This window comes from Neolamprologus multifasciatus, chromosome 23 (genome assembly GCF_963576455.1).
Source record: "Neolamprologus multifasciatus chromosome 23, fNeoMul1.2, whole genome shotgun sequence".
Taxonomy (NCBI): domain Eukaryota; kingdom Metazoa; phylum Chordata; class Actinopteri; order Cichliformes; family Cichlidae; genus Neolamprologus; species Neolamprologus multifasciatus.
In genome coordinates this window covers 9829540-9855769 of record NC_140460.1, presented here as the reverse complement: position 1 = coordinate 9855769, position 26230 = coordinate 9829540, and the positions used below count along the sequence as shown (strand labels likewise).

General features: G+C 40.1%; 3 protein-coding genes across 5 annotated transcripts in view; 1 reads left to right on the top strand and 2 right to left on the bottom strand.

Annotated features, from left to right (window-relative positions):
* reps2 (RALBP1 associated Eps domain containing 2) overlaps positions 1-4036 on the bottom strand; it is a 28676-nt gene extending 24640 nt beyond the window's left edge. For both annotated transcript variants that reach the window (XM_085149929.1, XM_085149930.1), the window contains exon 1: positions 3655-4036. In XM_085149929.1, coding sequence (XP_085006055.1) covers positions 3655-3834 — 180 coding nt within the window. In that variant the 5' untranslated portion in view covers positions 3835-4036. The remainder of the gene's footprint in view (positions 1-3654) is intronic.
* A 4209-nt stretch (positions 4037-8245) lies between these two features.
* On the top strand, positions 8246-14817 carry cltrn (collectrin, amino acid transport regulator). Of its 2 annotated transcripts, XM_085149933.1 has the most exons (6): positions 8257-8587; positions 9035-9093; positions 11638-11723; positions 11847-11960; positions 13995-14189; positions 14277-14817. In XM_085149933.1, the coding sequence occupies exons 1-6, from the start codon at positions 8521-8523 to the stop codon at positions 14404-14406; spliced, it is 651 nt and encodes a 216-aa protein (XP_085006059.1). In that variant the 5' UTR covers positions 8257-8520; the 3' UTR covers positions 14407-14817. The 2 variants fall into 2 exon arrangements, with proteins under 2 accessions (XP_085006058.1, XP_085006059.1); XM_085149932.1 differs by lacking the exon at positions 9035-9093 and having other exon boundaries at positions 8246-8587.
* LOC146491035 (cadherin-7-like) overlaps positions 12242-26230 on the bottom strand; it is a 31848-nt gene continuing 17859 nt past the window's right edge. Inside the window, exons 10-14 of the mRNA XM_085149927.1 lie at positions 23725-23842; positions 23268-23576; positions 22909-23101; positions 22112-22508; positions 12242-20403 (exon numbers count right to left, since the gene is read on the bottom strand). Coding sequence (XP_085006053.1) covers positions 19528-20403; positions 22112-22508; positions 22909-23101; positions 23268-23576; positions 23725-23842 — 1893 coding nt within the window. The 3' untranslated portion in view covers positions 12242-19527. The remainder of the gene's footprint in view (positions 20404-22111; positions 22509-22908; positions 23102-23267; positions 23577-23724; positions 23843-26230) is intronic.

Here is a 26230-nt window from a genome sequence, read left to right as displayed (position 1 = left end):
TGACAGGTGGATGTCAACATGTACAGCTGTAGCTGGCAGCTCCTGTTCAACTAAGTCACAAACTGGACCTCTCGACCATGTTCAGTTTGCCCCAGTTTTGGTGTGTGAAAGTATTCTAATAATTAGTACATATATATGTATATGTTGTCTTTGCAGTGCATGTGTACTGTTTAACTGTATAAAAATCTTTATTTAAGTGTCTAAAGTAATAAAAGCAAGACTGCGTTTTGATATTTTTAAATATATTGCCAGTATAGGATTAGGCCCCATTTGAAATTCAAAATTGTCTTAATTTTTCATGGTATAGATTCATAAAGGGCTGGGCATGATCAGCAACAACATTATGGTATTATAAACAAAACTCAGTTGGTACTAAGGGGTCTAAAGTATGCCAACAAAGTATACCCCATACTGTTATGCCAACACAAGCGTTAACCGTTGATACAGAGCAGGATGGATCCATGCTTTGATTGTGTTTACAGAAAATTATGACCCTACAATCCAAGTTTCACAGCAGAAATCAAACCTGCCAGTGATTTTCCAATCTTTTGTTGTCCAATTTCGGTGAGCCTTTTGAATTGTAGCCTCAATTTACCATTCCCTTTTCCACAGCATTCTCTGTAAACTCTAGAGGTGACTTTGTGGGAAAGTCCCAGCAGATCAGCAGTTTCGGGCAAATTTCAGACCAGTCTGGCGGGCATCAACAGCTATGCCACGTTCAAAGTCACGTAAATCACCTTTCTTCCCCATTCTGAGAGATTCAGCAGGTCATGTCTAGATGCCTGAATCCATTGAATTTCTAGCATGTGATTGGTTGATTAGATGTGGCCACAGACAAATAACTCTCTATTTATATTCTTATAGTCCAACCATCATACGGCAGGACCAAGAGGACAGGTCATCAGTCCATTGGAGGGGAAACAACCAATTAACCACACGCTCTTAATTTAGAATCAGCCATTAATCTTGCAGGAGGTAAGCGCACTTAAACCTACTTACACTTACTTTAGGTTTGATTAAACAGTACGTCATAGTGGAAAGAAAAGGTGGTCAGTGTTTGCTCTATTTAACAAATTAGTCAGCAAATTACAGTGATAACACTGAACGTTTGCACATCAACTACTTCTTTGCTGTGATACACTATCTACTATATGCACTGCAGATTGTTGGAGGAACCCCTGGACAAACAATGTGATGATGCCATTTGTAAAGTACCACAAACAGTTTTTTCATACTAGACAACTTACGTACTGATATATCAGTCATATGCCTTTTTCCATTAATATTTTTAAACAATCAGCTAGCAGCACCAGCACCATCAAACCAGGACGTGAGCACAGGAACTCTGACCACACCCTCATTCATCTGGACAGGTTTGACAGCACATCTGTCAACACATCGTTTCTGTGTAGGAACCTAAACGTGGCATTTACGCACAAACACATGGCAGGAAAATGAACTACAAATGTACTGCGAATTGTATAGGTTGGGATTTACAGTGGCTGCAGTGGCTGTTACTTTCCCATGATAAAATGTTATGAGGGACATCCGCTTACATGGCGGTAAAGTTAATCTCAGGCAATAGCAGTGTGACCCCAAGTCTTTATACATCCATTTAATGAGCACAACAGCTGACCTCACTGCAGCAGGCGGAAGCCTCGTGCTTTTTTATTTATCTGCTGTAAACAGATCAGTTAGGAAAAAAAAAGAAAGAAACTTCCTGTCTAAATGTACTAAATCATAAATCAGCAGAACACACCTCTACATACAGCACAAGGTGGAAAATGTCCTTTGTTTTAGCAAATATTATAGCATGATTGTAGCACAACCTCAAGAGCCACAACATGACATTTAACTCACGGAGGCAAGAGAGGACATAAGCCAGTCTCTGATACTGTGTGACATGATGACCCAGAAGTCAGCAGTGACTTCAGGAGTGATCGCGCAGGCATCCTGCCGCAGGGCCAAAACACAGCTCAGAAGGCTGCGTGTCAATCACCCCAAAGCGGTGGCAGCGATCCAGGCCGGACAGGAAGGAAGTGCGGCTCAGTGCCAAACTTCCTGACACCCACGCAGAGACACAATAGCCTCCCATCGAAGGGAGCAGACCCCTTGGGACAGAGGGTGGCGTGAACGGAGACAGCGACCCGCTGTGCTCATCTGAGCTGGAAAAATGTGTTTTTATTCCTGTGATGGGTCGGCAAAATGACTCTCACTGGGTTCTTTCATGCTGCAGCCAGCGAGACACAGTTAACACCACCGCTGCTATTAAGTTGTCTGTCAAGCTTGTCGGGTATCAGCCCATAAAGCGTAATTAATAACACGCAAAGAAAAACAAGGAGCTCAGTAAAAGTTTTAATTAAATTTGTTTACGTGTTAGTTTTGTCTGCTTTTAATTAGACCCTCATTCTTTCAGAAAGGATTTTGAAAGCATTGGTTAATAAAGTGGTGGGTTTTACAAGTTTTAAGATCCATAACCACAAATGATATGGTATATGCTTTAAATGTTTGACTTTTTAAGTATTGTAAGTTTCAGATAGATTGCTGTCTTTGTAAAACTGCTTTAACAGCCATTTATGTGCCATATTAAACCTCACCAAGTCTGAAGAATCTATATGTTTTATAATCCATCACAGAAATTTATAGGTTATGATTTCCATATCAGATGAACTGCTGAGCTGAAATAACCAAACTGACCATTTATTTATTATTGATTGAGTTAAATTATTTCTCATTTTAAGATAATTTGTCTGACAAAAGGTTGCTTCAGTTTTTCAAAAGTCCCTGTATCCAGATTACTTTGTGATATTTGCTTTATTAAATCACAGTGATAAGAAACTCACTATGATTTCACTATTTCAGTCTGATGATGAACAGATGACGGATGAAAAAGTGGTTTTCCTTCTACATTCAGAGTGCATCACTTCTGAGCAGGCAGAATACTTGAATGTGAATATTATGCATTTATCTATAAAAATCTTATTTTCTGATGGATCAATATTGAGTTTTTCTTCACAAATACTTGGTGCCGGCCACTCAAAATTTAGTATGGGTCAACCTCTGGAAGTGAATAGTTTAAAATTTCAGAACCATGGTTGTTATTCTTAAAGGGGACAGCACAACAATTTGTAAACATAACTACTGACAAAGGCTGTTCTTGGTGCTGATCACATCAAAAAATCCTTGGTTACAGTAAACAAGCTTATTAGAAATGAGTGCAAAAGGCCTAACCTTAACCTAAACTACAACATCTCCAAGGTGACATCTGAGGACCGACACAGCTACTAATGTAGTGATGAGACCTACAGACACATGCTCAGCTATACCCTCCTATACGTAAATAGACTGGCTTCCTGTGTAGAAGAGGAGGGGGAGAAAGAGGGTTTGTGAAACCTCTCTCTCTCTCTCTCTCTCTCTCTCTCTCTCTCTCTCTCACACACACACACACACACACACACACACACACACACACACACACACAAAGAGATCAGAAAGGCATCACAATGAAAATGTGGCTCATTATTATACACAGTAGACCGCAGGCTCTGTGTCTCCTGCATCTGGGGTTTAGGGAGCAGCAGCCGCAGCCCTCAGCCCCTCACACTTGATAACATGAGCTGACCAAGCAGCCGCAGACACAAGCACCACACTCACTTTATGCAGAGATTCGGGAGGTAGCTGAGACGCCTTGAACAGCTCTGCCACTTTACTGGACGACAGTTTTCCTGAAGTGTCAGCCTGGCACAGACCGTGGAGACCTGAGTAATACCTCTGCTCATGCTCATTCAGGGAGATGAAACTCCCCGCAGACGCCGCACCGGATTCCTGATCCATTCCCGGGGCTGACGCATGGAGGATCTGCCGGAGACGCACTACAAACAAACAGATCAATACATCCTGCTCCGGACTCCGGCTCCTGTTTCAGGTCGGAAAAGAAGGAGGGTTTAGTATCACCTCCTACAGGAGAGTTCCCTGTGAAGACAGCCCGCCTGCTCACCCCCAGGCTCGTCCACTCCTACTGCCTATTGTGAGTGATTGTAGCACTACCGCTCTGCGCCTGCTGGGGGCGACAGAGCCCAGGACAAGCTGAAAGAAGACCCTACATTCCAATCCATAATTGAATAAAGCTTATTTTATTACAGGACCTTGTACAAATTCTTATCCTGTATCACAATACAGATGCAGTGTAATATGATACAGCATAATGAAGCCAACAATTAATCTGTTGTGCTCTGAGGGAACATAGGGAAGCACTTTGAATATCACTCATATTTCCTGCTAAATTAGAATAGCCTTCTATAAATAGTCTGAATTTGGTTTCATCATGAGATAAACAGTTCAGACACTTTAGGCCAACATCCAAAATTAAAATTTTATACAATAAAGGAACTAGAAAGAGCAAAACAAACAGCACATTTAGCAAACAAACAATGCAACTTACTTTAATGTTACTTTTACTTATGGAGGCTAATATTAGCACCTTAAAAATACTGCTAACGTCCTGACATTAAAGTAACACTTGTATAAAAAAAATGACCTTTTGACACAGAAATGGGGCCATTATTAGTAAATATGCACAGAAAAAATACTGGACTCAGAAATGCCACATGATCCTGTTACAGCTTTAAGCAAACCTTCAAACCTGCATGATGCTGTGCAAAAGTCCCAAGCCACTATTTATTTATCCATTGGTAGGAAAATGGAAAACGATTCAATGAAAAATGTCCAAACATAAACTGAAATGCAGTATATTAGATGAATCAGAGTCTGTGAGAGTCTAACAAGCTTGAAAATCAATATATGGGAATGAGCACTGTTACTCTTCACCACAGCCTGAACTCTCTGAGATGGCCTTATAGTCTTTAAGAATAGTTCTCCAGGCTTCTTGAAGGACATTCAAAGCTGTTCTTTGGATGTTGAATCCCACACTGCTTCAATAATATTGAGGTCCGGGTTCTGGGGAAGCCAGTCCGTGACTGATAGGGATTCATTGAATGTTTTTCTACCCAAGTATGTTTGTACTTCATTGGCAGTGTTTTTGGGATCATTATCATGAAAAATGAAAATGAAAAATTCTGTCCTTCCACTGAGGCCATTTCTGATGAGCCTTTGGTGAGCAGTAGATGGATCATCTGCAGGTCCTGCGTCAGGTTTTTGCTTGATGTTTTTATCCTGTTTCTTAACAGCATGACTTTCAGATGCTGTTTATCTGTCGTAGATGTGTTTTAGAGCTATCAGCAGCTATCAGCAACAGTTTTCAGGCTGACAGCTTTGGGAGAGCACCTTGTTGGTGCAAAAATACTATTTTATGCCTGTCAAACTGTGTTATGTTTGCATATTTTGCACACACAGCCATTAATAGACAATAATTTCCCCCCCCCCCCCCCCCCCCCCCCCCAGGAGAGATTTAAAAAATATTTTTGAAAGTCTTCAATCTGAATATCACCAGAGTCTCAGATGAAATAAAATATTTTGGATTTTGCAGATCCAGCAGTAATCTACCCACTGAGATGATTAACCTTGATTGCCCTTTAAAGAAGCACACAAAATCTAAAAGCCTTGAAAAATACTTTTCACACTATGAGTTTTACTTTCGGATGCATTTCATGCAGTGTATTGAGGTTCACGTTTTTGTTTTAGTTTCACAATGATTGGGTTAAAAACTGGAATGGCTGTCATGTCTGGGCCTCTGCTGCCACCGTGTGTAGAGAGAAAATACCTGCACCCTGAAAAGTAATTAAGTGCTTAGAAGGAAGTGAACTGTGATCAAGCTAAAATTAATTCAAAATTTAGATAATGCACACCAAAAAGGTGAAAACGAAAAGGCATTTAGTGCATTTAACCCCCCCCAAAAAACTTAAAGTTATTTGAGCTTTGTGATTTTTTTTTTGACATGTCTAAATAATGTTCCAATAAAAGGTCTGAAGACTGCCAAGAAAATGTCCCTCTCATCATTACACCATCACCACCAGCCTGAACCACGGATACAAGGAAGGACGCATCCAGCCTTTCATGCTGTTGACACCAATTTCTGAGAAATTGAGACTCATCAGATAGATATTATCTATTTTTCTGCAAACCCCAGAGATGGCAATATGGGAAACTCAGACCAGCCCATCAGGTGCCAAACTCACTTAAACTGCCTGTCTTCCCCATTCTGCTGCTCGGTTTGAGGTTTAGCTGGTCATCTTGACCATGTTTAAATGCCTAAATACACTGAGTTGCTCCCATTTGATTGGCTGATTTGTCGAGGACGGAGGAAGGAAGAGGAAAGACCAGTTATTCTTACTGTAACCCAGTGGCTCAACCCTCAGTGATGCGTCATCGTGGTCTGTTTTATTGGAAAACACTTATGACATTTTATGGGTACAAAAGATCGTTTATTGTAGGAGAGTGTCATGTGGTCTGCTGTGGTGTTTTAAATCATTGAAACTGTCTGTTATCGGGGAAAGAAGACTTTACATTCAAACTTGACCCGATCGTACTTTTCTGAGACAGTGGTTAAAAAATTAACCTAACAGCTGATGAGGAAGAATGGATCATTAACCTTATATAAGTGAGCGCTTAGATATTGATTGACTGAATAACTGAAAGTGTTTGCAAAGGCTTTTTCAGTAAAGAGGATGAGAATGAGCTCACTGGGATCTGTTGTGGGAGATTTTATTTCTGCATCACATAGCAAAGCTAGGTTAGACCTGATAACCATGTAGGGAGGAACAGGGAGTGTGGAGAGTACAGTTTGTACTGCTTGACTCTGACCGAGCAGGACTGGGTCAGAAAGGACAGAGAGTGCTGAGCTGATTTCACCTGTATCCCAAATCAGACTTTTGGGCTTAACCCTCAAGCAACCAAAATATTTTAGTGACTAAAATAATCAAGTGACTTCGCTTTGTTTCATACAGAAGTACTGTTTTGTGTATCATACTTGTACTCTTCCCTTTATCTGTGATATTTATTCTGATAACATGATTTTCAAGGGGTTTGAATCCACCGTCCGGTGTGTGTGCAGTCTCCATATGTCCAAAACATGCAGCTACAGTATGGGATTAGCTTCACCGCTAATTCTGAATTGACCGTAAGTGTGAATGTGAGTACAAATGGTTTTCTGCACCCCGCCTCTCACCCTGTGGCAGCTGGGATATGCTCCATGTTTTCAAGTTAACTAGTAAACCCAACTCATCTCCTTCAGCTGAGCTGTTTGCATCCTCATTTTGTGCATCAAGTATCCTCAAGGCTTCTCCTGCAGTCAATCTTGCTACCTCATTTCATGATCTAGTGTAAACATATGGCTGGGTCGCTGGCGGGTTAAATGAACTGCACCTGAAATGGACCTGTTCTGCTTATCCTTATTTTCTAGCCTCTTATAATGCTCATATTAAACTTCGTGAAAGTCTGAAATAATGAGATTGTTGTTTTTCATATCCTTGATTTGTCTTAGGTGATAAAGACCCTTCTTGTTTAAATCCTGTCATTGCACGGGGCAGCCAATCAGAAGAACGGTGACTTAAAATCCAAGCGTTTACTCATGTACTGTCAGTATTTACAAGTTCCAGAAGGGCTGGCACATATGAGAAATCTGACTCTGGAGTACTGCCCTCTCTTTCTCTCTTTTTGACTTTTATTTCTATGGCACATGCATTCTGATACCAGCAGTGATCATGTTTACCACCACTTACCAACAGCAGCACTGCTTTAGAACAGAAACCATCCAGCCTTTGCAAAGATCACGGCTCCTCGAGATTAATACCTGTGGCTGGGTGAGGGGATTTTGTAAATGCTGTGCAAGGATTTATAAGTGGGGCTCAGGGTTCCAGGCTTAGACAACAACAACAACAACAACAACAACTGTACTACAACTACACCCTGTGGGTCACACTATTTGCTCTTCTTCTAAATTCCTCTGTTAGTTTCACCTTTAATGTTTTAATGTTGTTTTCTTTTAAAATGAAAGGTAACAGTTTACATATCATATCATATCATATCATATCATATCATATCATATCATATCATATCATATCATATCATATCATATCATATCGTATATGTAAAAGTAAAAATATGGAACTGGAAAAAATAACAGATCCACTTCTATTAATTAGTAGATGCTATATTCTTTCCCAGGCTGTTTCTGTTTCTAGGGGTCACTACTTATTATACCATTTTAAGTGGCTGTAACTTGGAAGTTCACACACTGTGCTATACTAAGCAAATAGAAACAGACTGGGCCATTCTGTTCTCCTCTGGGAGGTCTGCCTCTATCACATTAGACCTATCTGGCTCCTTTGGAAAGCATGAACAAACAGCGCCCACTTGAATGTTTCCACGCAGTGCAGCGTAGTGAGAGCCATGTTTTTTTTTTACAGAGAGGACAGATTAGTTCAGGTGTGTCTTGGCTTAACCATTAAACCCTGGCTTTATCCAGTTAAATCCTCTGCCGACCTCTTTAGATCAGTGAATGCTGGGACCTTTGCCTGAGCTTTTACAGCATTGTGTTATCCTGCTTTTTGTTTTCTGGGAAAAATGTTGGAAAAGATCTTGCTCCTGCTCAGTTTGTCATTTTCTGTGGCGGAAGAGCTCTGTAAACCAGGTAAGGCTCTTAAAATGTAACCTTTGGTCAAATATTGTTGTGTTCACCTTTTAAAAAAAAATACATAAATTCATTAATATGAATAAACACAGGCTTTGTGTACAGGAGTTTTATCCCTTCTTAGCCCAGAAGTCAGTGTGGAATGCAGCTTCTAATCTCTTTACTGGAACAAAGTCAGATTAGACAAATAACTTAGCATTTACCTCACAACAAGAGTTTCATTCATTCCATCGTGGTTGTAGACTTGAACAATGATCCTAAAATTGCTAATCTACAACCAAACTATGAGGAAATAGCTGAGAGAGACTACATTTGATGCTGCTGCTCTTGGGATTCAGTCTATCAGCACAGGAAAGATAAACTGCAGCAGCTACACTTCTCATCTAAAGCCTAGCACAGCAATTCATGGCACGCAGAGGACATTTCAGTCTGTTTTTATCTTTATAGGTGTTGGAGAAGCCTACAAAGTTCGATTCAGCATCAAAACCGCACTGGGAGATCAAGCTGTATGTATATATTTAAATATTCCTCCACATCCTCAGATCGCTCTTCTTGCCATAAACAGCTCTGACTTCATAATATTAAAAACAGGAATGCAATCCCATGCCCTTAAAAATTTGAATGTTTTGTGAATTATAAATAAAGAAAGGAATGATTTCCAACCTATATTTACAAAGAAAATGTGGTGGAACTGAGAAATGTGATCGTTCATGTCCAGCATTACAATCAGTTGAAGTTCCAGGTGCAACAAAAGACCGGAAAAGCTGTGTAATGCTAAAAAAAACCCAAAAAACAAGCAAAACACCCCCAAACACCTGCTTTGGAAACATCTTAGTAATTAGATGAACAGGATTACATATAAAAAAACCATGCTAGGCAGGGTAAGTCTTTCAGAACATGGGGAGAATTTCAATACTCTGGCACAGATTTGTGGAACAAACAGAGAGAATTTTAATCTTCTACAGTACACTGATCATAGATAATATCATTAATGTTTCAGAGAATCCAGCAAAATCTCTATACGCAAGAGAAAAGGGCTGAAAATCACTGCTGAATGGCTGTCATGCCCTCAGAGAACACTTTAATATAAATCAGACCTGAATCTGGAGTGAACATCACCGCATGGGCTCAGGAATACTTTTGAAAGTTCAAAGTGTACCATGCAAATAAAAAATACATGCAGAAACAAGATCCAGAGATGCTGCTGTCTCCGTTTATGGAGCTCATTCAAAAAAGATTGAGACAAAGACGAAAAACCTCCTGAACAGCTTTCCTCTTTAAGATCTGTGATGGCACTGAGTGCTTTTGTGAAGATACCATGGGCAACTTGCAAATCTTTAAAGGCACCATTGAAACTCCACGATGCACTCACTAGCCACTTTATTAGGACCTGCTTCTATCTGCCTTAATCCTTTATCTCAACAAAGCGGTGAAAACATTTCTTCAGAGTTTTATGCAGTGACTGCAAATTTTGTATGCACATCCATTATGTGAATCTCCCTTTGCACATTCCAAAGGTGTCTGTTGGGCTGAGATCTGGTGACTGTGGAGGTTATTTGAGTACAGTGAACTCACTGTCATGCTCAAGGAACCAGTTTGAGATGATCTGAACTTTGTGGCTGGGTTGTTATTGTGTTGAAAGCAGCCATTAGAAGATGGGTACACTGTGGTCATAAAGGGATAGATGCTGTCAGCAACAATGCTCAAGCAGGATGTGGCCTTTAAATTTAGCACTAAAAGCACCAGAGTGTGCCAAAAAAAATATCCCTCACCCTATTACAATACCAGGAGCATCCTGAACTGTTGATACACAGCATCCAAATCCAAGCCTTGAGGGCCGGTGTCCTGCAGGTTTCAGATATCCCCCTGGGTCAACACACCTGAATCAAATGATTAGTTCATTACCAGGCCTCTGGAGAACTTCAAGACATGTTAAGGGGGTAATTTAGCCATTTAAATCAACTGTGTTGGATCAAGGACATGTCTAAAACCTGCAGGACACCGGCCCTCAAGGCCTGGAGTTGGACACCCCTGATTTAGACCTTATTAATGCTCATCTTTCTAATCTTCTATTGTCCAGTTTCCTGCTCTTAGCTGACAGGAGTGCTTCCCGGTGTGGTCTTCTGCTTTCTGCTTCAAGATCTGGTGTGCTATGCGTCGAGAGATCATCTTCTGTGTGGTTGTAACTAGTAGTTATGAGTTGCTTTTGCCTTCCTGTTAACTCAAAGCAGTCTGCCCATTGTTCTCTGACCCCTTTGCATCAACAAGGCATTTTCACATAGAGAACTGCTGCTTACTGGATATTTTCTCTCTGTTTTCTGGACTGTTTTTTGTTACAGATGGTTGCGTGCGAACATCTAAGCAAATCAGAAATTCCTGAAATACTCAGAACCCGGACGTGTGGCATTAAAAGCCACTGACATGCGTGCTTGCATGTGGTTGGACAATTAGATATGTATGTTAATGAGCAGTTAAACAGATGTACCTAATAAGGTGGTCATGATTGCATACGTAGATTTTAAAATTGAAAGTCTTGCTTATTTCAGCAAGAAAATGCCAAACCACATTCGTTGGGTATTGCAGCAGAGAAAATCGAGAATTGAGAGATTAAACGGTCTGTTCAGACCTGTTAGGCATGCACCGTTCTGCACATTATGAAGGAACAAATATGACAGAGGAGGCCTCAAATTTCAGCAGCGATACAGCAGCAGTAAGTGTTTGGAAATTTCCAAATACTTACAGAGGGAGTAGAAATGCTACTTTTAAATGCAACTTGCTGATGGTATGAAATTTAAGACACACACACACACACACACACACACACACACACACACACACACACATTAACTAATTTCCAAATCATTAACTTATGGTTTTATTAATATTTTACACGCCATCATTTTAGAGTCATGGTTACAATCAAGTGCTTAATATTATCCAGAATTCTCTTAAAGTGCATGTGACTGCTTAATATGAGGCCAAGGTCCACGTGGCAAACAGTTAACCTTTGCTGAAAAACAGTCCCTAATCTGATGTTGCTGATTTTGCAGTATCCCTGGAACAAAAATGAAATGTTCCTTTTCCGGGCAGCTCTGGCTTTTGCCATGAGGGATTACACTAACGGAGAAGAATTTGGGTAAGACTGTTTTTGTGTCATCTGTTCTTAAACAGTTGTAAAAACATAATAGAACATCTCTTAACACGATAGGTGACTCACATTTTATAACTTCGCTTTTATTGTCTTGTAAACCTTCACCAGGGTTTCAGACGTCCATCCGTGTAACGAGACTCCGAGAGTGTCCTTCTGGTTTGTGGTGACGAGGCCGAACAACACCGAACTTGTTGATAAAGGAACTGTGGAGATGGCTATAAAGTAATCACATGCTACAGTTTTAGTTATTGGTACTATTATTTTCTTATTAGCTGGATGTAAATAGCGGATGTTAAAGTATTTTTTTAAACATTTATTACCCATTTTATCATTTCCTAGAAAATTCTAAAATGACTAATAACTAATGGGTTTCGATCCCTTTTATTTTTATGAAGTAACAGGTTATTTTTGTACTTAAGTGAACATAATTTCCCTCATGTAGGTAATGAGCATTCTCATTTAAACATTTCCATCCATCCATCCATCCATCCATCCATCCATCCATCCATCCATCCATCACACTTTTCTGGTCACCAGTCCATTACAGGGGAAACAGAGAGAGACGGCTGTTCACGCTCACATTCAAGCCTGCTGTCTCCTTGGATTGTGAGAGGAAGCCAGGAGTGACAGGAGAGAAGCCACACAGGCAGGGGCACAATATGCAGTGTCCACAGTGAAAAGCCTCAACCAGCCATTAACATCCACTATTTTAATGGATCACAATAACTGATAGAGATAGCAGTAGAATTTTTTTAAAAAGCAAACAAATATTTTTGGTAACCCCCCCCCCCCCCCCCCCCCCACAAAAAAAAGCACCAAACAAATCCTCTGTTTCTACTGTAAATACATGTGTTATGTAGAGCAGCATAACTTAACGCAGGTGCTCTTCACCATATTTGTATTTTTTAGCATTTACGGTTAGCATTTATGAAGCTCAAATTTTGTATGGGACTTTGCACCAAACCACTGCTCCTTTGTACTGGGACGAGTCACTTTATAAATGTTTGGTCCACTAGCGTGTTTATTTCCAGCTGGCATCTTATCTTTGAAGGTTTTCCAGGCTCACATCTAGGAGGAGACTCACAGGCAGACTTTGGAATCACAGATTTCCCGAGATTCTGGCACAAATTCACCGGCTTGTAGAATTTATGTGGGAAGTCAGGGTATTTTGAAGCTTTTTTTCCTGTACAGGAACGATAAGGTCAGCTAATTAAAAAAAAAGTTTTAAAATTGTAGTTTGAATTCAAACTACAGCCAATGTTTTTATACAGTTTAATACCTGTAAGAATGCATTGATTACTATTTCTGATCCTCGGCAGCCTCGGCCCACTTCAGTAGCTTCTGTGTCCAGCTTGTACAGCAGGTCCTGCAGAGGAACTGGCCAACTGCAAACTAACTTAATGGGTTTGCAGTGTGTATACCACTCACTGTTGAGGCGCTTCTGTGTTAACTTGGCATACTTTCACCACCTCCTCTTGTCTGCCTCCTTAATGCATTCGTTTCAGGGGATGCTAAGTTCTAAGATGACAAACTGGTTTCAAAGCTTCCAAAAAACAGTTCCAGCCCCAGGTCAACCTAAAAGTTAAAAACAGTTTTATCACTCATGATAAAAAATGCTTTTGTGTGTGTGAGTCATCAGTTTTAAGAAGTACTTAGAGATCCCCTGGAGGATGTACTGTACTGAGAAATGACCCTGACCGGAGAAAGGAGTTTAAAATCGGCTACATTTAAGCATTACTGAAACAATGTTGCATGAACACATGGAGCAAAAGTGTGACTTGTGTTTTTGACACAAAGTTGCAAATCCTTAAGCATTTGGCCAATGAAACACTTTGTGATTTTGTCTCTGCGCACCACTACAGTGGATTTTATCTGGATATGATTAAAACGCAGCTTTAATTAAAGCTGCATTAACCTCAATTGCAGCCACTTTCATGTATTGTCTCTATTTTCAGAGTAATTGGACAACTGACTGTCAAGTAGTTGAGAAATAACTTGCATTTTGTGGCCTTAACGCTCAACATGACGTCCAAAGACAGTGAAAGAGGCCATCATTAGGCTTGGAAAATCTAAATAAATCCATCCGACAACCAGAACGATGGGAAGAGAAAAGTATTTCTAGATCTACTGGATTTAATCAACTTAGGTGGTGTAAAGAGGCAAAACTGTAAAAACTGTGTTGCTGTCCAGAGTCAGTGCAGTTTGGCCTTTTCCAGAATAATCCCCTTAAATGAAATCTTTTCTTTTGTCCAATAGAAAGTCGAGAAATCGAATCAACGGTGCTTTTCTGCTAACAGATCAAACTCTGGAGTTCGATGGCATCTATCCCACTCTGGCAGCACCGGTCTCCCCTGACACCCCTCCGTGGCTCATTGTCTTCGGGGTGGTCATGGGTGCAGTTAGCGTCGGCATCATCGCCCTGCTTGTGTATCCTCTGGTCCAAAGAAAACTGTGAGCAGATGACTGTGGATGTATTTAATTTAGCTTTTTGAAAATATGATAACTGAGCTTCATTTGATCTGCTCATTCTTTTCGTAGGAAGAAAAACATGGATGCAGATGACGAGGACAGCGACGAAGAGACAGGGGTGAAAACGGCTGAAAACTGTGCAAATGATGGCATTTATAACTCGACGTTCTCGGACGATGAGCGATTCACGCAGATGTAAAGTGCTCTTATAAAAAAAACTGACGTGCAACAGTGTGAAAAATAATGTGATTTTCTTTAAAGTTTCTAATGTAATTCATTTCAGTTTTGACATGTGAATTTGCTGGGCCTTTCAATACAATAATCACAGGCTGCCTTAAACAAATCCAGTGTTTCACACTATTTAACTGCCGTTTTACATATAAATGTGTTTTTTTTCCTCAACCAAAGTGTTGAAGGATGATTTATCAAAGATCTCTGTATGACAGGTTGTGTTAAGATATTTTGCCAAAGTGTGGTCTATATACTAACCATTTACAACCAGTCAAATGGTCCCATTTATGAAGAAGGCTCATTCCTACCTTTGTAAGTCTAGGAGGCCTGGCTTTATGATTACCTTTGAAGGAATTTAATAAAATCCTCTGTTAAACCACTCACGGTTCCTTATCTGCACTCTGTGTTGGTACAAAGTTTCAAGATTATGTGTGAACAGGTGTTTAAACTGCAATGTTTGACTTGCTGTATTCTGCCTCCCTGCAGAGCATTTGGAGAAAAGTAACAGGGCGTTTCCCTCAAACGATTTAACACCAGTGACCTTTCACAGGCAGTAAACTGTTACCGGTAATTCTGGTAAAGAGTTTGGTCATATTACTGGTATTTCCGAGTAACATAAAAGACATTATTAAAGACAGCGACGTAACACTCTATAGATTTTTCTTCAGGGTTCTTAGAGTTCTGTAAAGATGTTGAATATCCCACTCCTCTCACCAAAGAGCCAATCAACAGCTAAACCTAGAAACATACGAGCCAATCACGATGCAGCATTGACTCAGTAGCGCTTGACAGCTCTGTGCTGGCAGGTAAATCCACTTGTTAATGAAATTGTAGCTTCCATGCAGCTGCATTCGCTCGGTGCTCTCATGGGATCAGCAGAGATGATGAATTTGTTGGCACTTACCAGATTAAGACTAATAAAGTCTTAATGCTGATGGTGAAAAAAGAGCTTTATAGCTTATCTGGTGCAAATTCACCAAACATTTGAACATTTTTAAAAATCACATTTGATATTTGGTTTCGTAAATGCAGTTTTGATGCCACAGTGGTAACATTTATGGATCTTTAGAGAGGGGCAATAACACCACTATAGGCACTTCTAAGTTAACATGTGGTAAAAAGTAAATGACCTGGTTCTTATATAGAGCTGTTCTACTCTGCTTGAGCACTCAAAGCACTTTGTTCAACTTGCCTCATTCATCCATTCACAGAAACACTTTTTTCATGCCTGAGTGGTTTCTATCTAATATTCACACTCAAATGAACTCTTTGAGAGCAACTTGGTGTTCAGTAACTTGCCCAAGGATACTTTGACTTAGTGACTAACTCAGAAATAATTCCAGTTGATGGTATTCTAATTTACAGAATAATTAGAGTTTATTAAACATTCATATAGCTCTAAGGGTTGTGGTAACTTTTCCAAATCTGTTTTTGACGTTGAATAAAATTATACAGATAAATAATCTGACTAAACTGAAGATATTTCTATTTATATGTATGCAGGCTGACTTTCTAGAAACTTAAGTTAACTTTCCAGACACACTGGACCCATTTGTTAATCAATAATGTGACCAAAGGGATGTTTGCAGATTCTTTTTAGGAGGACCCATAGCAGCAATGCTGTGGCCATTGTTCTGGAGGAAACATGCTATATGCTATATGTGTCCGGCAGCCTCGCCTCTGTCAGTGTGCCCCAGGGCAGCTGTGGCTACAATGTAGCTTGCCATCGCCAGTGTGTGAATGTGAGTGTGAATGGGTGAATGACTGAATGTAGTGTAAAGCGCTTTGGGGTCCTTAAGGACTAGAAAAGCGCTATACAAATGCAGGCCATTTACCATTTAAAAGGGCAAACAGTTTTTTTTTTTTTTTATTTAAAAAAAAGGCAAATACAGAGCTTTATATGCAGCCATGACAGTGATGAAAATTTCTGATTCCTCATTTTATTGACGTGGCCTTTTCACTTTCTCCGTTTGGTATTCTTACTCTTAAAATCCATGTCAAGCTGTGCACTAAGGTTATAGGTGCCATCCTTAAAACACAAATACATAGAGAGGTCTATGTATTAACAGACCTCTCTGTATTGAATCGTATCTGTTATTAATCTCTGTCTCTCTTCCACAGCATGTCTTTATCCTGTCTTCCTTCTCTCACCCCAACCGGTCGCAGCAGATGGCCGCCCCTCCCTGAGCCTGGTTCTGCCGGAGGTTTCTTCCTGTTAAAAGGGAGTTTTTCCTTCCCACTGTCGCCAAAGTGCTTGCTCATAGGGGGTCATATGATTGTTGGGCTTTTCTCTGTATCTATGAAGCGCCTTGAGGCGACATTTGTTGTGATTTGGCGCTATATAAATAAAATTGAATTGAATTGAATTGAAAGGGTTTTCTCTTTGTTTTTGACCCTTAGCATCCCTCATATATTGGGTTCCACCAGGGTAAAGGATTACTCTTCCTAAAAATAAAAAAAAGCTTTTTGTAAAAATTGTTTTCCCCCCATGATTCATGGGAACAGTTTTTAGGGTGTTTACAACCATTAAGGTTTTTCTGTGCTAAAAGGTCACCGCGTGAGACATTATGAGAACAGTTCAAGCGGTTTGAGTTTGATGGGTGCTGTATTTATTCAAACTGGTTTGCACAGATGAGCAGCTATATCATACTTAACACAGAGGACGGAGGCTCAGGCAACACGGCCATCGTAAGAGACCACATCTCGAGAAATGTTCTTGAGATATCCCTCCCAAGACAATACTTAAAACCAGACTTGGAAAATGGACATAACCAATAACGCGAGGGACCTGAAATAATCAGAAGATGCCCTGCAACCTCAAAACATTAAATAAACAAACAAACCAGAAAACTAGCCACATTTCACTGGTTTCTCCAGTATCAGCTAAGAGATGGCTTTTTAGCCCCCCCAAAAAAATCATAGAAGAAATAATCACATCGACCTAAATTTACAGTTTTCAACCAGAATTTAACGCAACTACAAGGAAAGTGGCGCCATCTCGTGGTGCCATTTAGCAATTGCAGCATACAAGGTATTTATGAATTTTCAATGAAGCATAAGTTACCGACACATACTTTTATCCGGGTCTAGTTGCTATGGTAAAATTAACCTTTATGACCTGAAGTATGACATAGTTACCTTTCTTTTTTTAAAATAAGCTTTTCTATTTTATTAGAAAATATAATCTAAGTGTGGGAGGATAAAAAAATTAAACAGCTTTAAGTCTCTTTTGTTTCTTCTAGTTGAAGTGTGTTTTGAATTTTATGAATTTTAAGCTCTAAAAAACAAGAGAAATGTAATTTTCTTCTTCTTAATTATCAGTAACTATTTCCAGCTATTTCCTTTGTAATTTTCCAGCTGCAGTCCTTGTGTTTTAACTTCAGGTGGCACCATTGTACTGTCAGATATTGTTTCCTGGCCCAACGCTGGGGTCTTATTCTTCACAGCACTTTTCTCAGCATCCCTTAAAGTGTGCATAAATGTACCTTTAAAGCATTTGAATTTCAAACATATTTTAATTTACTGTTATTTTATTTTTGTCTGACTACTTTTGAAGTGATAGCACAGCTCGACTTTCTCATTCTAACTTGTGTCTATATTTAGTTGATTATTAGATTCAGTGCGTTCTTGTGATCTGGGAGGAAACGTGTCATTGCTACAGCAATATCTGGCAGTACCATGCCAGACGATGCGCAGCATCCTGATAATATGCTGTGTGGTGATGGCGATTTATCATCTGGCCCGTTTCTTTTATTCTGCATTTCATTGTCTTGCCTCTTTTTTTTTCCTTGTCAGAAAGCCAAAGGTTTTCTGTCAAATTTAATTCGAAAAGCAATCCAATCTTATTAAAACCGAGGCTGATTAAGACCTAAATTCCCACTACAGAGGAAGCCAAGACAGGGGAAAAACTGAAGAAAGTAAAAATTGCTTTATGATGTTATAGAAAATAATGTTATTTTAATAACTCATTCTGATGTCCCCTGAATAATAAATTAGGTTTGAAATAGCTATAGAAATGAGTCATTGTCAGAATGACAAACTGCCTGAATAACATTACCAAATCTCAAAGTAAATGATTATTTTTCTGTTGCCTGTGTTCTGGGCTCATCACAAGAACAATGGCTGTGTGTACTGTGTCGCATAATGGCTTTTGCCTAATTTTGTCTCTTTAAAAGGTGGGAGATAAATAAGCCTCTGGAGATAATTCTAGACGGCCAAACACAATGGTGAATTATAAATAATCTTGTGTGGGAGAAATTACGGGGAATTGTATAGTGTAAGCTTGTGTCTGCAACAGTTTAACTGAAAATCAGTCCTTTGCATTTCCCGTGTGGCCATTCCAGTAAATATCCAGCAATAATCACTGAAGTTGAGGTTGATGTTTATCTACATATGAACATTTTTTACTGCACTTTCACAACAACACACAAGTCTGACAGTGACAGTCTAATTATTTCTAATTGTGAGCAAATTGCATAGTGAGCAGATTTTACTATAATGGTGACTACTTGCAGGAGTCTCTCTGCAGAGCTACATGATACAACTAGACTCATTGGAGAGGCTCTGTAAACATGCGGCAGTGTGTGTCGTGACATGTTTAAAATTCTCGTGTTTTAAAATTCTCCAATTCAAACCAAATGCTTATAAATTTCAGGGATTATCTAGAGCGTGTGGCCCTATTAAACGATCAATATTAAATGTCACAATTCTAGTCAATATTTGATGAGGCCTATTTTCTAACAATGCAGCTTTCAGGGCTTAGAATCAATATTTTACATAAAAGTAAATTTTTCATAATGTTAGCTTTGAAAGCCCAAGTGCATTATTAATATCAGTTACAAGAGAAGTGTGAAAAGTGACAGGTTCCATATGCATTTGCTAAAATTCAGTGGAGGTGAAAACTATATGCTGTGCACTGATTGCGCCACAAATCTTCACTGTACTGTCAGCCTCCTGGATCCCTCCTGGCAGGGGGGCAAACAACAAGACGATCTCTGTCAGAGGCTGTGTATTTTGCCACCCCTGCTGTGTTTAAAATCCATTGCTGCCAACATAGTTCTCCTCTCTGAAACTTTTCTTTTATTGGAGTCTAGAAATCCCATCTCTGTAGTTTAGCTCCTTTGTCCTCACTTTGTTTATGAGTCTCACTGAGAGTGGTCTCTGCTGTCTTGCCTCGCTCTGGCGCTGGCGTTTCTCCTTCTCCTTCTCCTTCCTTTTCCCTCTTCCTCTCTCGGATAATCTCCACCAGCCTCTGAAACTTCTGGTTTAGCTCCTCTATCCCTCCCACCACACTCCCGTCATCCTTTTCTCCATCGCTCTCCAGTGAACTCAGCGACTCGGCCCTTGAATTACGGCCCTCAAACTCGTAAGTCTGCAGTGAGTCATATGGTGGCTGTGACAGGTCAAAGGTGACCTGGTCCAGACGAATATTCAAGAGCTCCTCCATCCTGAGAGGCTGCGGGTTGGTCGTTTCTGTTCTCGCCGGCTCCGCCCCACTTGCCCAGCCTCTGCTGTTGCCAAACATCCCCTCAGGTAAGGGCAAAGACTGTGGGGTCAAATCCTTTCCCTGGAGTCCACACATGTTCAGTAGCTGCACTCCCGCTGGGTACAGCCCGCTGATGTTAGTCCCATTCATACACGTCCCTCGGCTGTTTGGGTTCAGCGAGCCCACAATGCTGTATGTGTCTCCTTTCAGGTACACAGGAGTGTTTACAGAGCTCATTTGACTGCTGTTTGAATAATTTTGCTCGGAAATGGAGGGAATAGAAGAATCAGTATCAATGTCATCTACGGTGCAGCTCGTGGCTCCAGTGCTGATTTGAGTCTGGGATGACCCCGGTCGCCCCTCTTGTTGGTTTGATGAGAAGCTGGTGTGACTTTGGCATGAAGACTCATTTGGGTCACAGTAGGTCGAATCTGCAGCCATGCTGGTGATCGGTGTCGACTCTGGTTCTGTTGATTTTGTCTGGAAAAACAAGGAGATGATTTAAAAAGACACGAAGAGAGAAACGTATGGAATCAAAGGAGTGAGTTTTTTCAACTTTCTTCCAGTAAACACCACTAAATATTTAATTCTGGACTTGAAACACCCCTGAATTGATTGTTCTGACATCAGTTCATCTATGTGCAGTATGTGGTTTTGAGACGTTTGATCTGAGCAGTATCTTGAAAGACTGGTTGCGTGACTCTAAAAACTTTAAAAATGTTACTTTCCAAAGGTTTTATTTATTTTTTATTTTGAACAGGCTGTGCAGTCTCAGACTCGCACGCCAAAAATAAGATCTTTCTGATATAATCATAAAGGGACACTTAAACATCACATAATCATTCACTGATTCACAGTTTAAAATAATTCTTAAATGTATCCACTAGTCTTTTACTGGGCCCTCAGATTACCCACTCTTTTAAACTCTTTAGCCAGCTTTCTTCTGATTGGCTACCCTTTGCAAACAGAATATCAACTAGGGCTGCCACGATTAGTCCACTAGTCACGATTACGTTGTCGACGACTGATTTAATAGTCGATGCGTCGTTTGAAGCTTTGTAAGATCACAAAAGACGCAGGAATAAGTAGTAGAATTTAAGAGTGTAATAACGGACTGAAACAGAAGATGGCAGCACTGCATGTACAAGGATGCCAGCTGCCGTTAAACCCCGAAGAAGAAGAAGCTGTGTCCCAGAATTCATAGCGCAGCCCAGCTCAGTTTCCAACAATGGTGGCAGCTAGTTAGTTTTAATATTACTCTTGTTATTCTTTCTGGGTCACAAAATAAACGTTTAACATATTTTCAGGCGAGAATGGACCTGTATAAACCTCAAATATCTGCTCAGTTTATTAAGACACCACATATTTTCAAAAGCGCTCCGACGTTTTCGGAGACTTCTGTTACCCACTAGCTCGATAGCTAGCCTGGGGCAAGGCTCACTAGAGCCCGTGAGAACACCGGACTCCCGGGCAAATCGTTTTCAAACCCACTGCCATCTTTCGCTACACAGGTTAAATATATATAAGTCACTTAGATAACTTCAAAATGTTATTGTATGGCTTTTTTTGTATTTTATTTGTTCCTGAGTAAATCGGTTTGGCTGAGATTTAAGTTATAGTTTTTACACAGCTGAATAAACGTCAAGCAGACAACTGATTATCAGACGTGTGAGATGCTCGAGAATATACTCTGGTGTCCTGTTATATTTTAGATAGCAAGGAGTTTATTAAACTTCACAGAAACAATCTGCAAATTTCATTAAAATGTAATAAACTATCCGTAAACACTTAAAGCTGTAAGCTAATGATAGTTATATAAGAGCAGATGCTGCTGGTGCAATAAGCTGTACGTAATCGCAAAAATAATTGGTGACTAGTCGACTATCAAAATAATCGTTTGTGGCAGCCCTAATATCAACATATTAGGGCATTCTCTTTCTCTGCTATCATACAAAGTCAAGAACAGATAAAATTGTCTAAAACTGAGCATTAGATCAGTTTAAAGCATGAGCCTTATAATGTTTATATTTAATATGAGCGTCACACAGCAGAATGGGTCCCCTACAAGTGTATAATTTCACAGTTAGCTATTAACTTTCATTTAAGTTGGTAATCCCTTATTTTAATCCATATAACTGTTACAACCATTGTTAAATTTCATGTTTTTTTTTCAGCACTCTTGTCTGACCTTAGCTGGATCCTGATTCTCCTTTGTGCCAGCTGCGATTGCTTCACTGCCTTCATTTCGCTCTGTAATTTTGCTTTTCGCCATGCCTTCTGCTTCGAAACTACTGGTGCTCATCTCAGGAGAGTGCAGCACAGGCTCAAAGGTGTTCTGGTTCTGGATGATGAGGGAATTGTTGAAATGACCTCTGGTGAGCCCGTGGGTCAGCTGAGTTAGCTGCAGACCTGCCTCCAGTGGCCCGGCTGGATAATCTCTGAGAACAGGCAGCGTGTGGAGGCCGTAGCAGAAGCGCCCGTAGAGCGGAGCGGAGCCCGGACGTTGCTGAGGGTCCAGGCCTGGGCGTGGGTGACGACTCCAGCTGTACGTCCTGGCCCTTGGCAGATTTTGCTGGGTGTACCATCTGCGCCAAGAGATAAATGTCAGAGAAGCACACAGTCAAAGACACACACACACACACACACACACACTCATTTTCATATCTTAGTAAGGACATCTAATTGAAGAAATGCTTTCCTTAGCCACTTACCCTGACCCTAACCATCAAAAATGAACGCCTAACCCTAAATCTAAACCTAAAACTAAACATAACCAAACTGTAGCTTAAAACCACATTTTGAGCCTCAAAAATGCCTTCAAACTTGTGGGGATGTGGCTTCTCTCCCTGTAAGTGACTGTTGGTCCTCACAAGTATAGTGGCATGCCAATTTTCTATCCTCACAAAGATGTCTAAACATGTACACACACACACACTTCCTACAAGCCAGGATAAACTTTTAATTTTATTTCTGGGATCAGCTCACATGGTTCGGTTGTTGTGCATGTGCTGTATTCTGTGCATGCTCTGCAGCGCTGTAATGTCAAAAGCTGCGGTATCTGCTTCCCCTCCCCCCTCATCGTCATACGATATGATGTTCTCCCTGACATCATCCTCCTCGAAGGTTGAGTGGGAGTCTCGTTTCTGATGGCGCAATGACAGCGAGAGTGCACACACCACTAACGGGCAAAAAAAAAAAAAAAAAAAAAGAGACACATGACCATATACTCTTTGGACATTACAGAAGCAACCTGACACAACTGCTCAACGTCTTTAAAAAAAGTCACAAACAAACACACAATGTTTAAAGTAGTTCAGAGACTTCAGAGAACTGACCAACCGTACCCAGAAGAGTTGTGACACAGGCCAGCATGGCCAGTAATGTCACCAAACTGAATATAAGAGATGGAGAGGCGGACGGCACGGGAAGACAAACCATGTGTCTCTCCCATCTCCTGTCCCTCTGTCTGCCCCTGTCCTCAGTCTGCATGCCCCCCCGCAAACAGGGACAAATAGTCACGGTGACTGTGCCAGTGTTGGTTAGACCCGAGGCCCCATCGCGCAGCACAACTGGCACGTAAAGGGTGAGTAAAGATGAGGAGAATCCAGGCAGGGGCTCTAAGGCTGTCTGCAGCACCAGGCTGGCTGTCACACCTGATAAAGTGGCAGAAAAAAATTAAAAAAAACCCAAAACACACACACATCATACACGGTCACTGCACAACAAACATGCACCACTTTTGGCTGGTGTCAGTTTTCTGGGTTTTGCACGGAAAATAAAAATAGGGCCAATGTTTTCAACCTCCGCTTTCTCTGATGGAGAGGTTGAGGGCAGAGCTGGACTCTGGAGGGATGCTGAAGTGAACCGAAGCGTTCTGTCCTCCTTGATCTCTGTCGATGGCTCGTAAAACCTGAACCACCTGAAGAAATCACAGATGAAAATTCATTGTTGTAATAATACAAAGGAGGTTAGAATTCTCTAAGAAGAAACAAAATAAATCAAAGGATGATTAAAGGTTGAAAAAACATTTCTGTCTTTCACAAAAACATCTGAATTTGTTCAAATGAAACAATCAATCAAATAAAAATTTCTTATTCAAACGTGTACTTCTAGTTTTATAATTTTTCTTGTTTTCATTATTGCAGCAAAAACCATTCAATTTAGATTCTGAAATTACCTCCACAGATGTTTTTATTGTTTATAGTATTTGTCTGACACAGGGGGTTTACAGGAATTAACAATGCGTATGATCCAACATTACTGTTTTTAATTTTAGTGCTGTTCGTTAATGTTCACTGTATGGTGCTGTATTGAATTATCATATTAAATCTTTCTATTATTTTTACATCCCTGATTTTATTTGCAGGCAGTGCTACAGGAGTAAACTGTAACCCGAAGGCTCTGGATCAAACGTGCTCCTGTGTGTGTTTTCTCTACACACATGTCAGGATAACTGGTGACTGTGGAACTCATGGAGCATGAGTCTGACTCCAGTCCAGCCTCTACAACCTCCGGATGCACATTTTCCCCCTGTTTGCACTTTTACATAGAAACGTTCTCATACTTAAATGGTAGCGGGGAATAAAGCTCTCCATCTGAATTGCCATTTAATATCTGCACTCTATGGAAGAATTTGACTTTGTGCATGTTCTGAAAAGTTCTTCATGCTTTATCTTTCAGTTGGGATGAACTGTGTAAAATGTTTAAAAGAAAAGAAAAATCTGAATGCAATGATTTGCAAACCTCACAAACTCCCAGTTTATTCACAAAAAACATAAAAACGTATAAAATGTTTAAAAAAACAAGAACCCAAAAATGAAAAGGAAGCATTTTAAGAAGAAAAAAGACAATTTTGAATTTTATAGGAGCATAAAATGTTCACCACTGTGTAGCATCCCCTCTTCTTTTAGCAACAGTCTGTAAACGTCTGGGAAATGAGGAGACGAGCTGCTGGACTTTGCTGATAGAGGATTTTAGCTGCTCAACAGTCCTGGGTTTTCTTTTGTTTCATGATGCAAAAAATATTTTCAGTTGGCAAAAGATCTGGACTGCAGGCAGCCCAGTTCAACACCCAGATTCTTCCACTACAAAGCCATGCTGCTCTGCATGCAATATATGATTTAGCATTTTCTTTCTGGCATCTTTTACAGAGAAGGTCTTTTTTTGAGGCCTTCCCTGAAAAAGACGTCATCTGAATTTGAGCAGATGTTGCTCTAAAACCATCATCAGCATCAGTGGTGTCTTTCCAGATGTGCAAGCTGCACTTGCATACCATCAAAGACTCAGGCCATTGAAATGAGCATTGGTAACAGGCAGGTTGGTCTCTTTCCTTTTTAGTTACAACGTCATTTTTATTTAGAAAAAATAGAAATTTGTTAATTTGCTTGGAGAACTTTAGCTAAATCAGTATGTATGTTAAAGAGTGATGGACGTGATCTGATTGTGGTATAAATTGCTGAAGGTACACATTACAGTTTCCTGGTTCTATGAGGGAGTATTTGGTGCCTCACTGTGTTACCCTCTGATGTACTGGCTACTTGTCCAGGGCACGCTCAACATCTTGCCCAAAGTCAGCAGAGATAGGCTTCAACTGCCCTGCAACCCCAATTGGATTAGAAAACGAATGGATGGATGACTGATTTTATTTAGCCTATTGTTTTAAATGTGCGTTTCATCCATGAAAAGCACTTTATAAGATTGTTTTGTAACTGCCCAATAAATCAGGTTTATTATTTGTCTTATTATAAAAGCAACCAGCCAGGCAAACACGAGGGAGGCCTTTAATTATGAAGCAGTCACGGGAAACAAAAACTGACCGCTCATTTATTTCTTATAACAGCAGATCAGTTTAAAAAATGTTCAGAATTAAATTAGATCAGAGCTGCAATTGTTACTGACTGACCTTTGTTTATTAAAACACACTGCTGCACAAGCTGTCAAATCAACCAACCAAGAATTACAGCTTTAAAGTCGCACTAATGCTTTGCTTTTTCAAGTTTCCTAATTCCGTGCAACAGAATTAGCATGAAGGTCCACTTTGAAGGAATACCAGTCATCCATATTAAAAATAGGAATCGGTTATTATAATATTTGGAAATGCACTCAACCACTCTAACATTTGAGGGTGAGTTTCATCTGAGCTTATCTTTTTTAATCACAGTGATTTTACTCGTACATAATATTTAATTAGCTTCCTGTTAAATTTCACATTTATTTTACAAAAGCTCTTCTTCCAAACAACCTCCTGAATAATCAGGCCCCATCATAGCTTAAATACTTAATAGTACCATGTTATCCTAATAAAGCG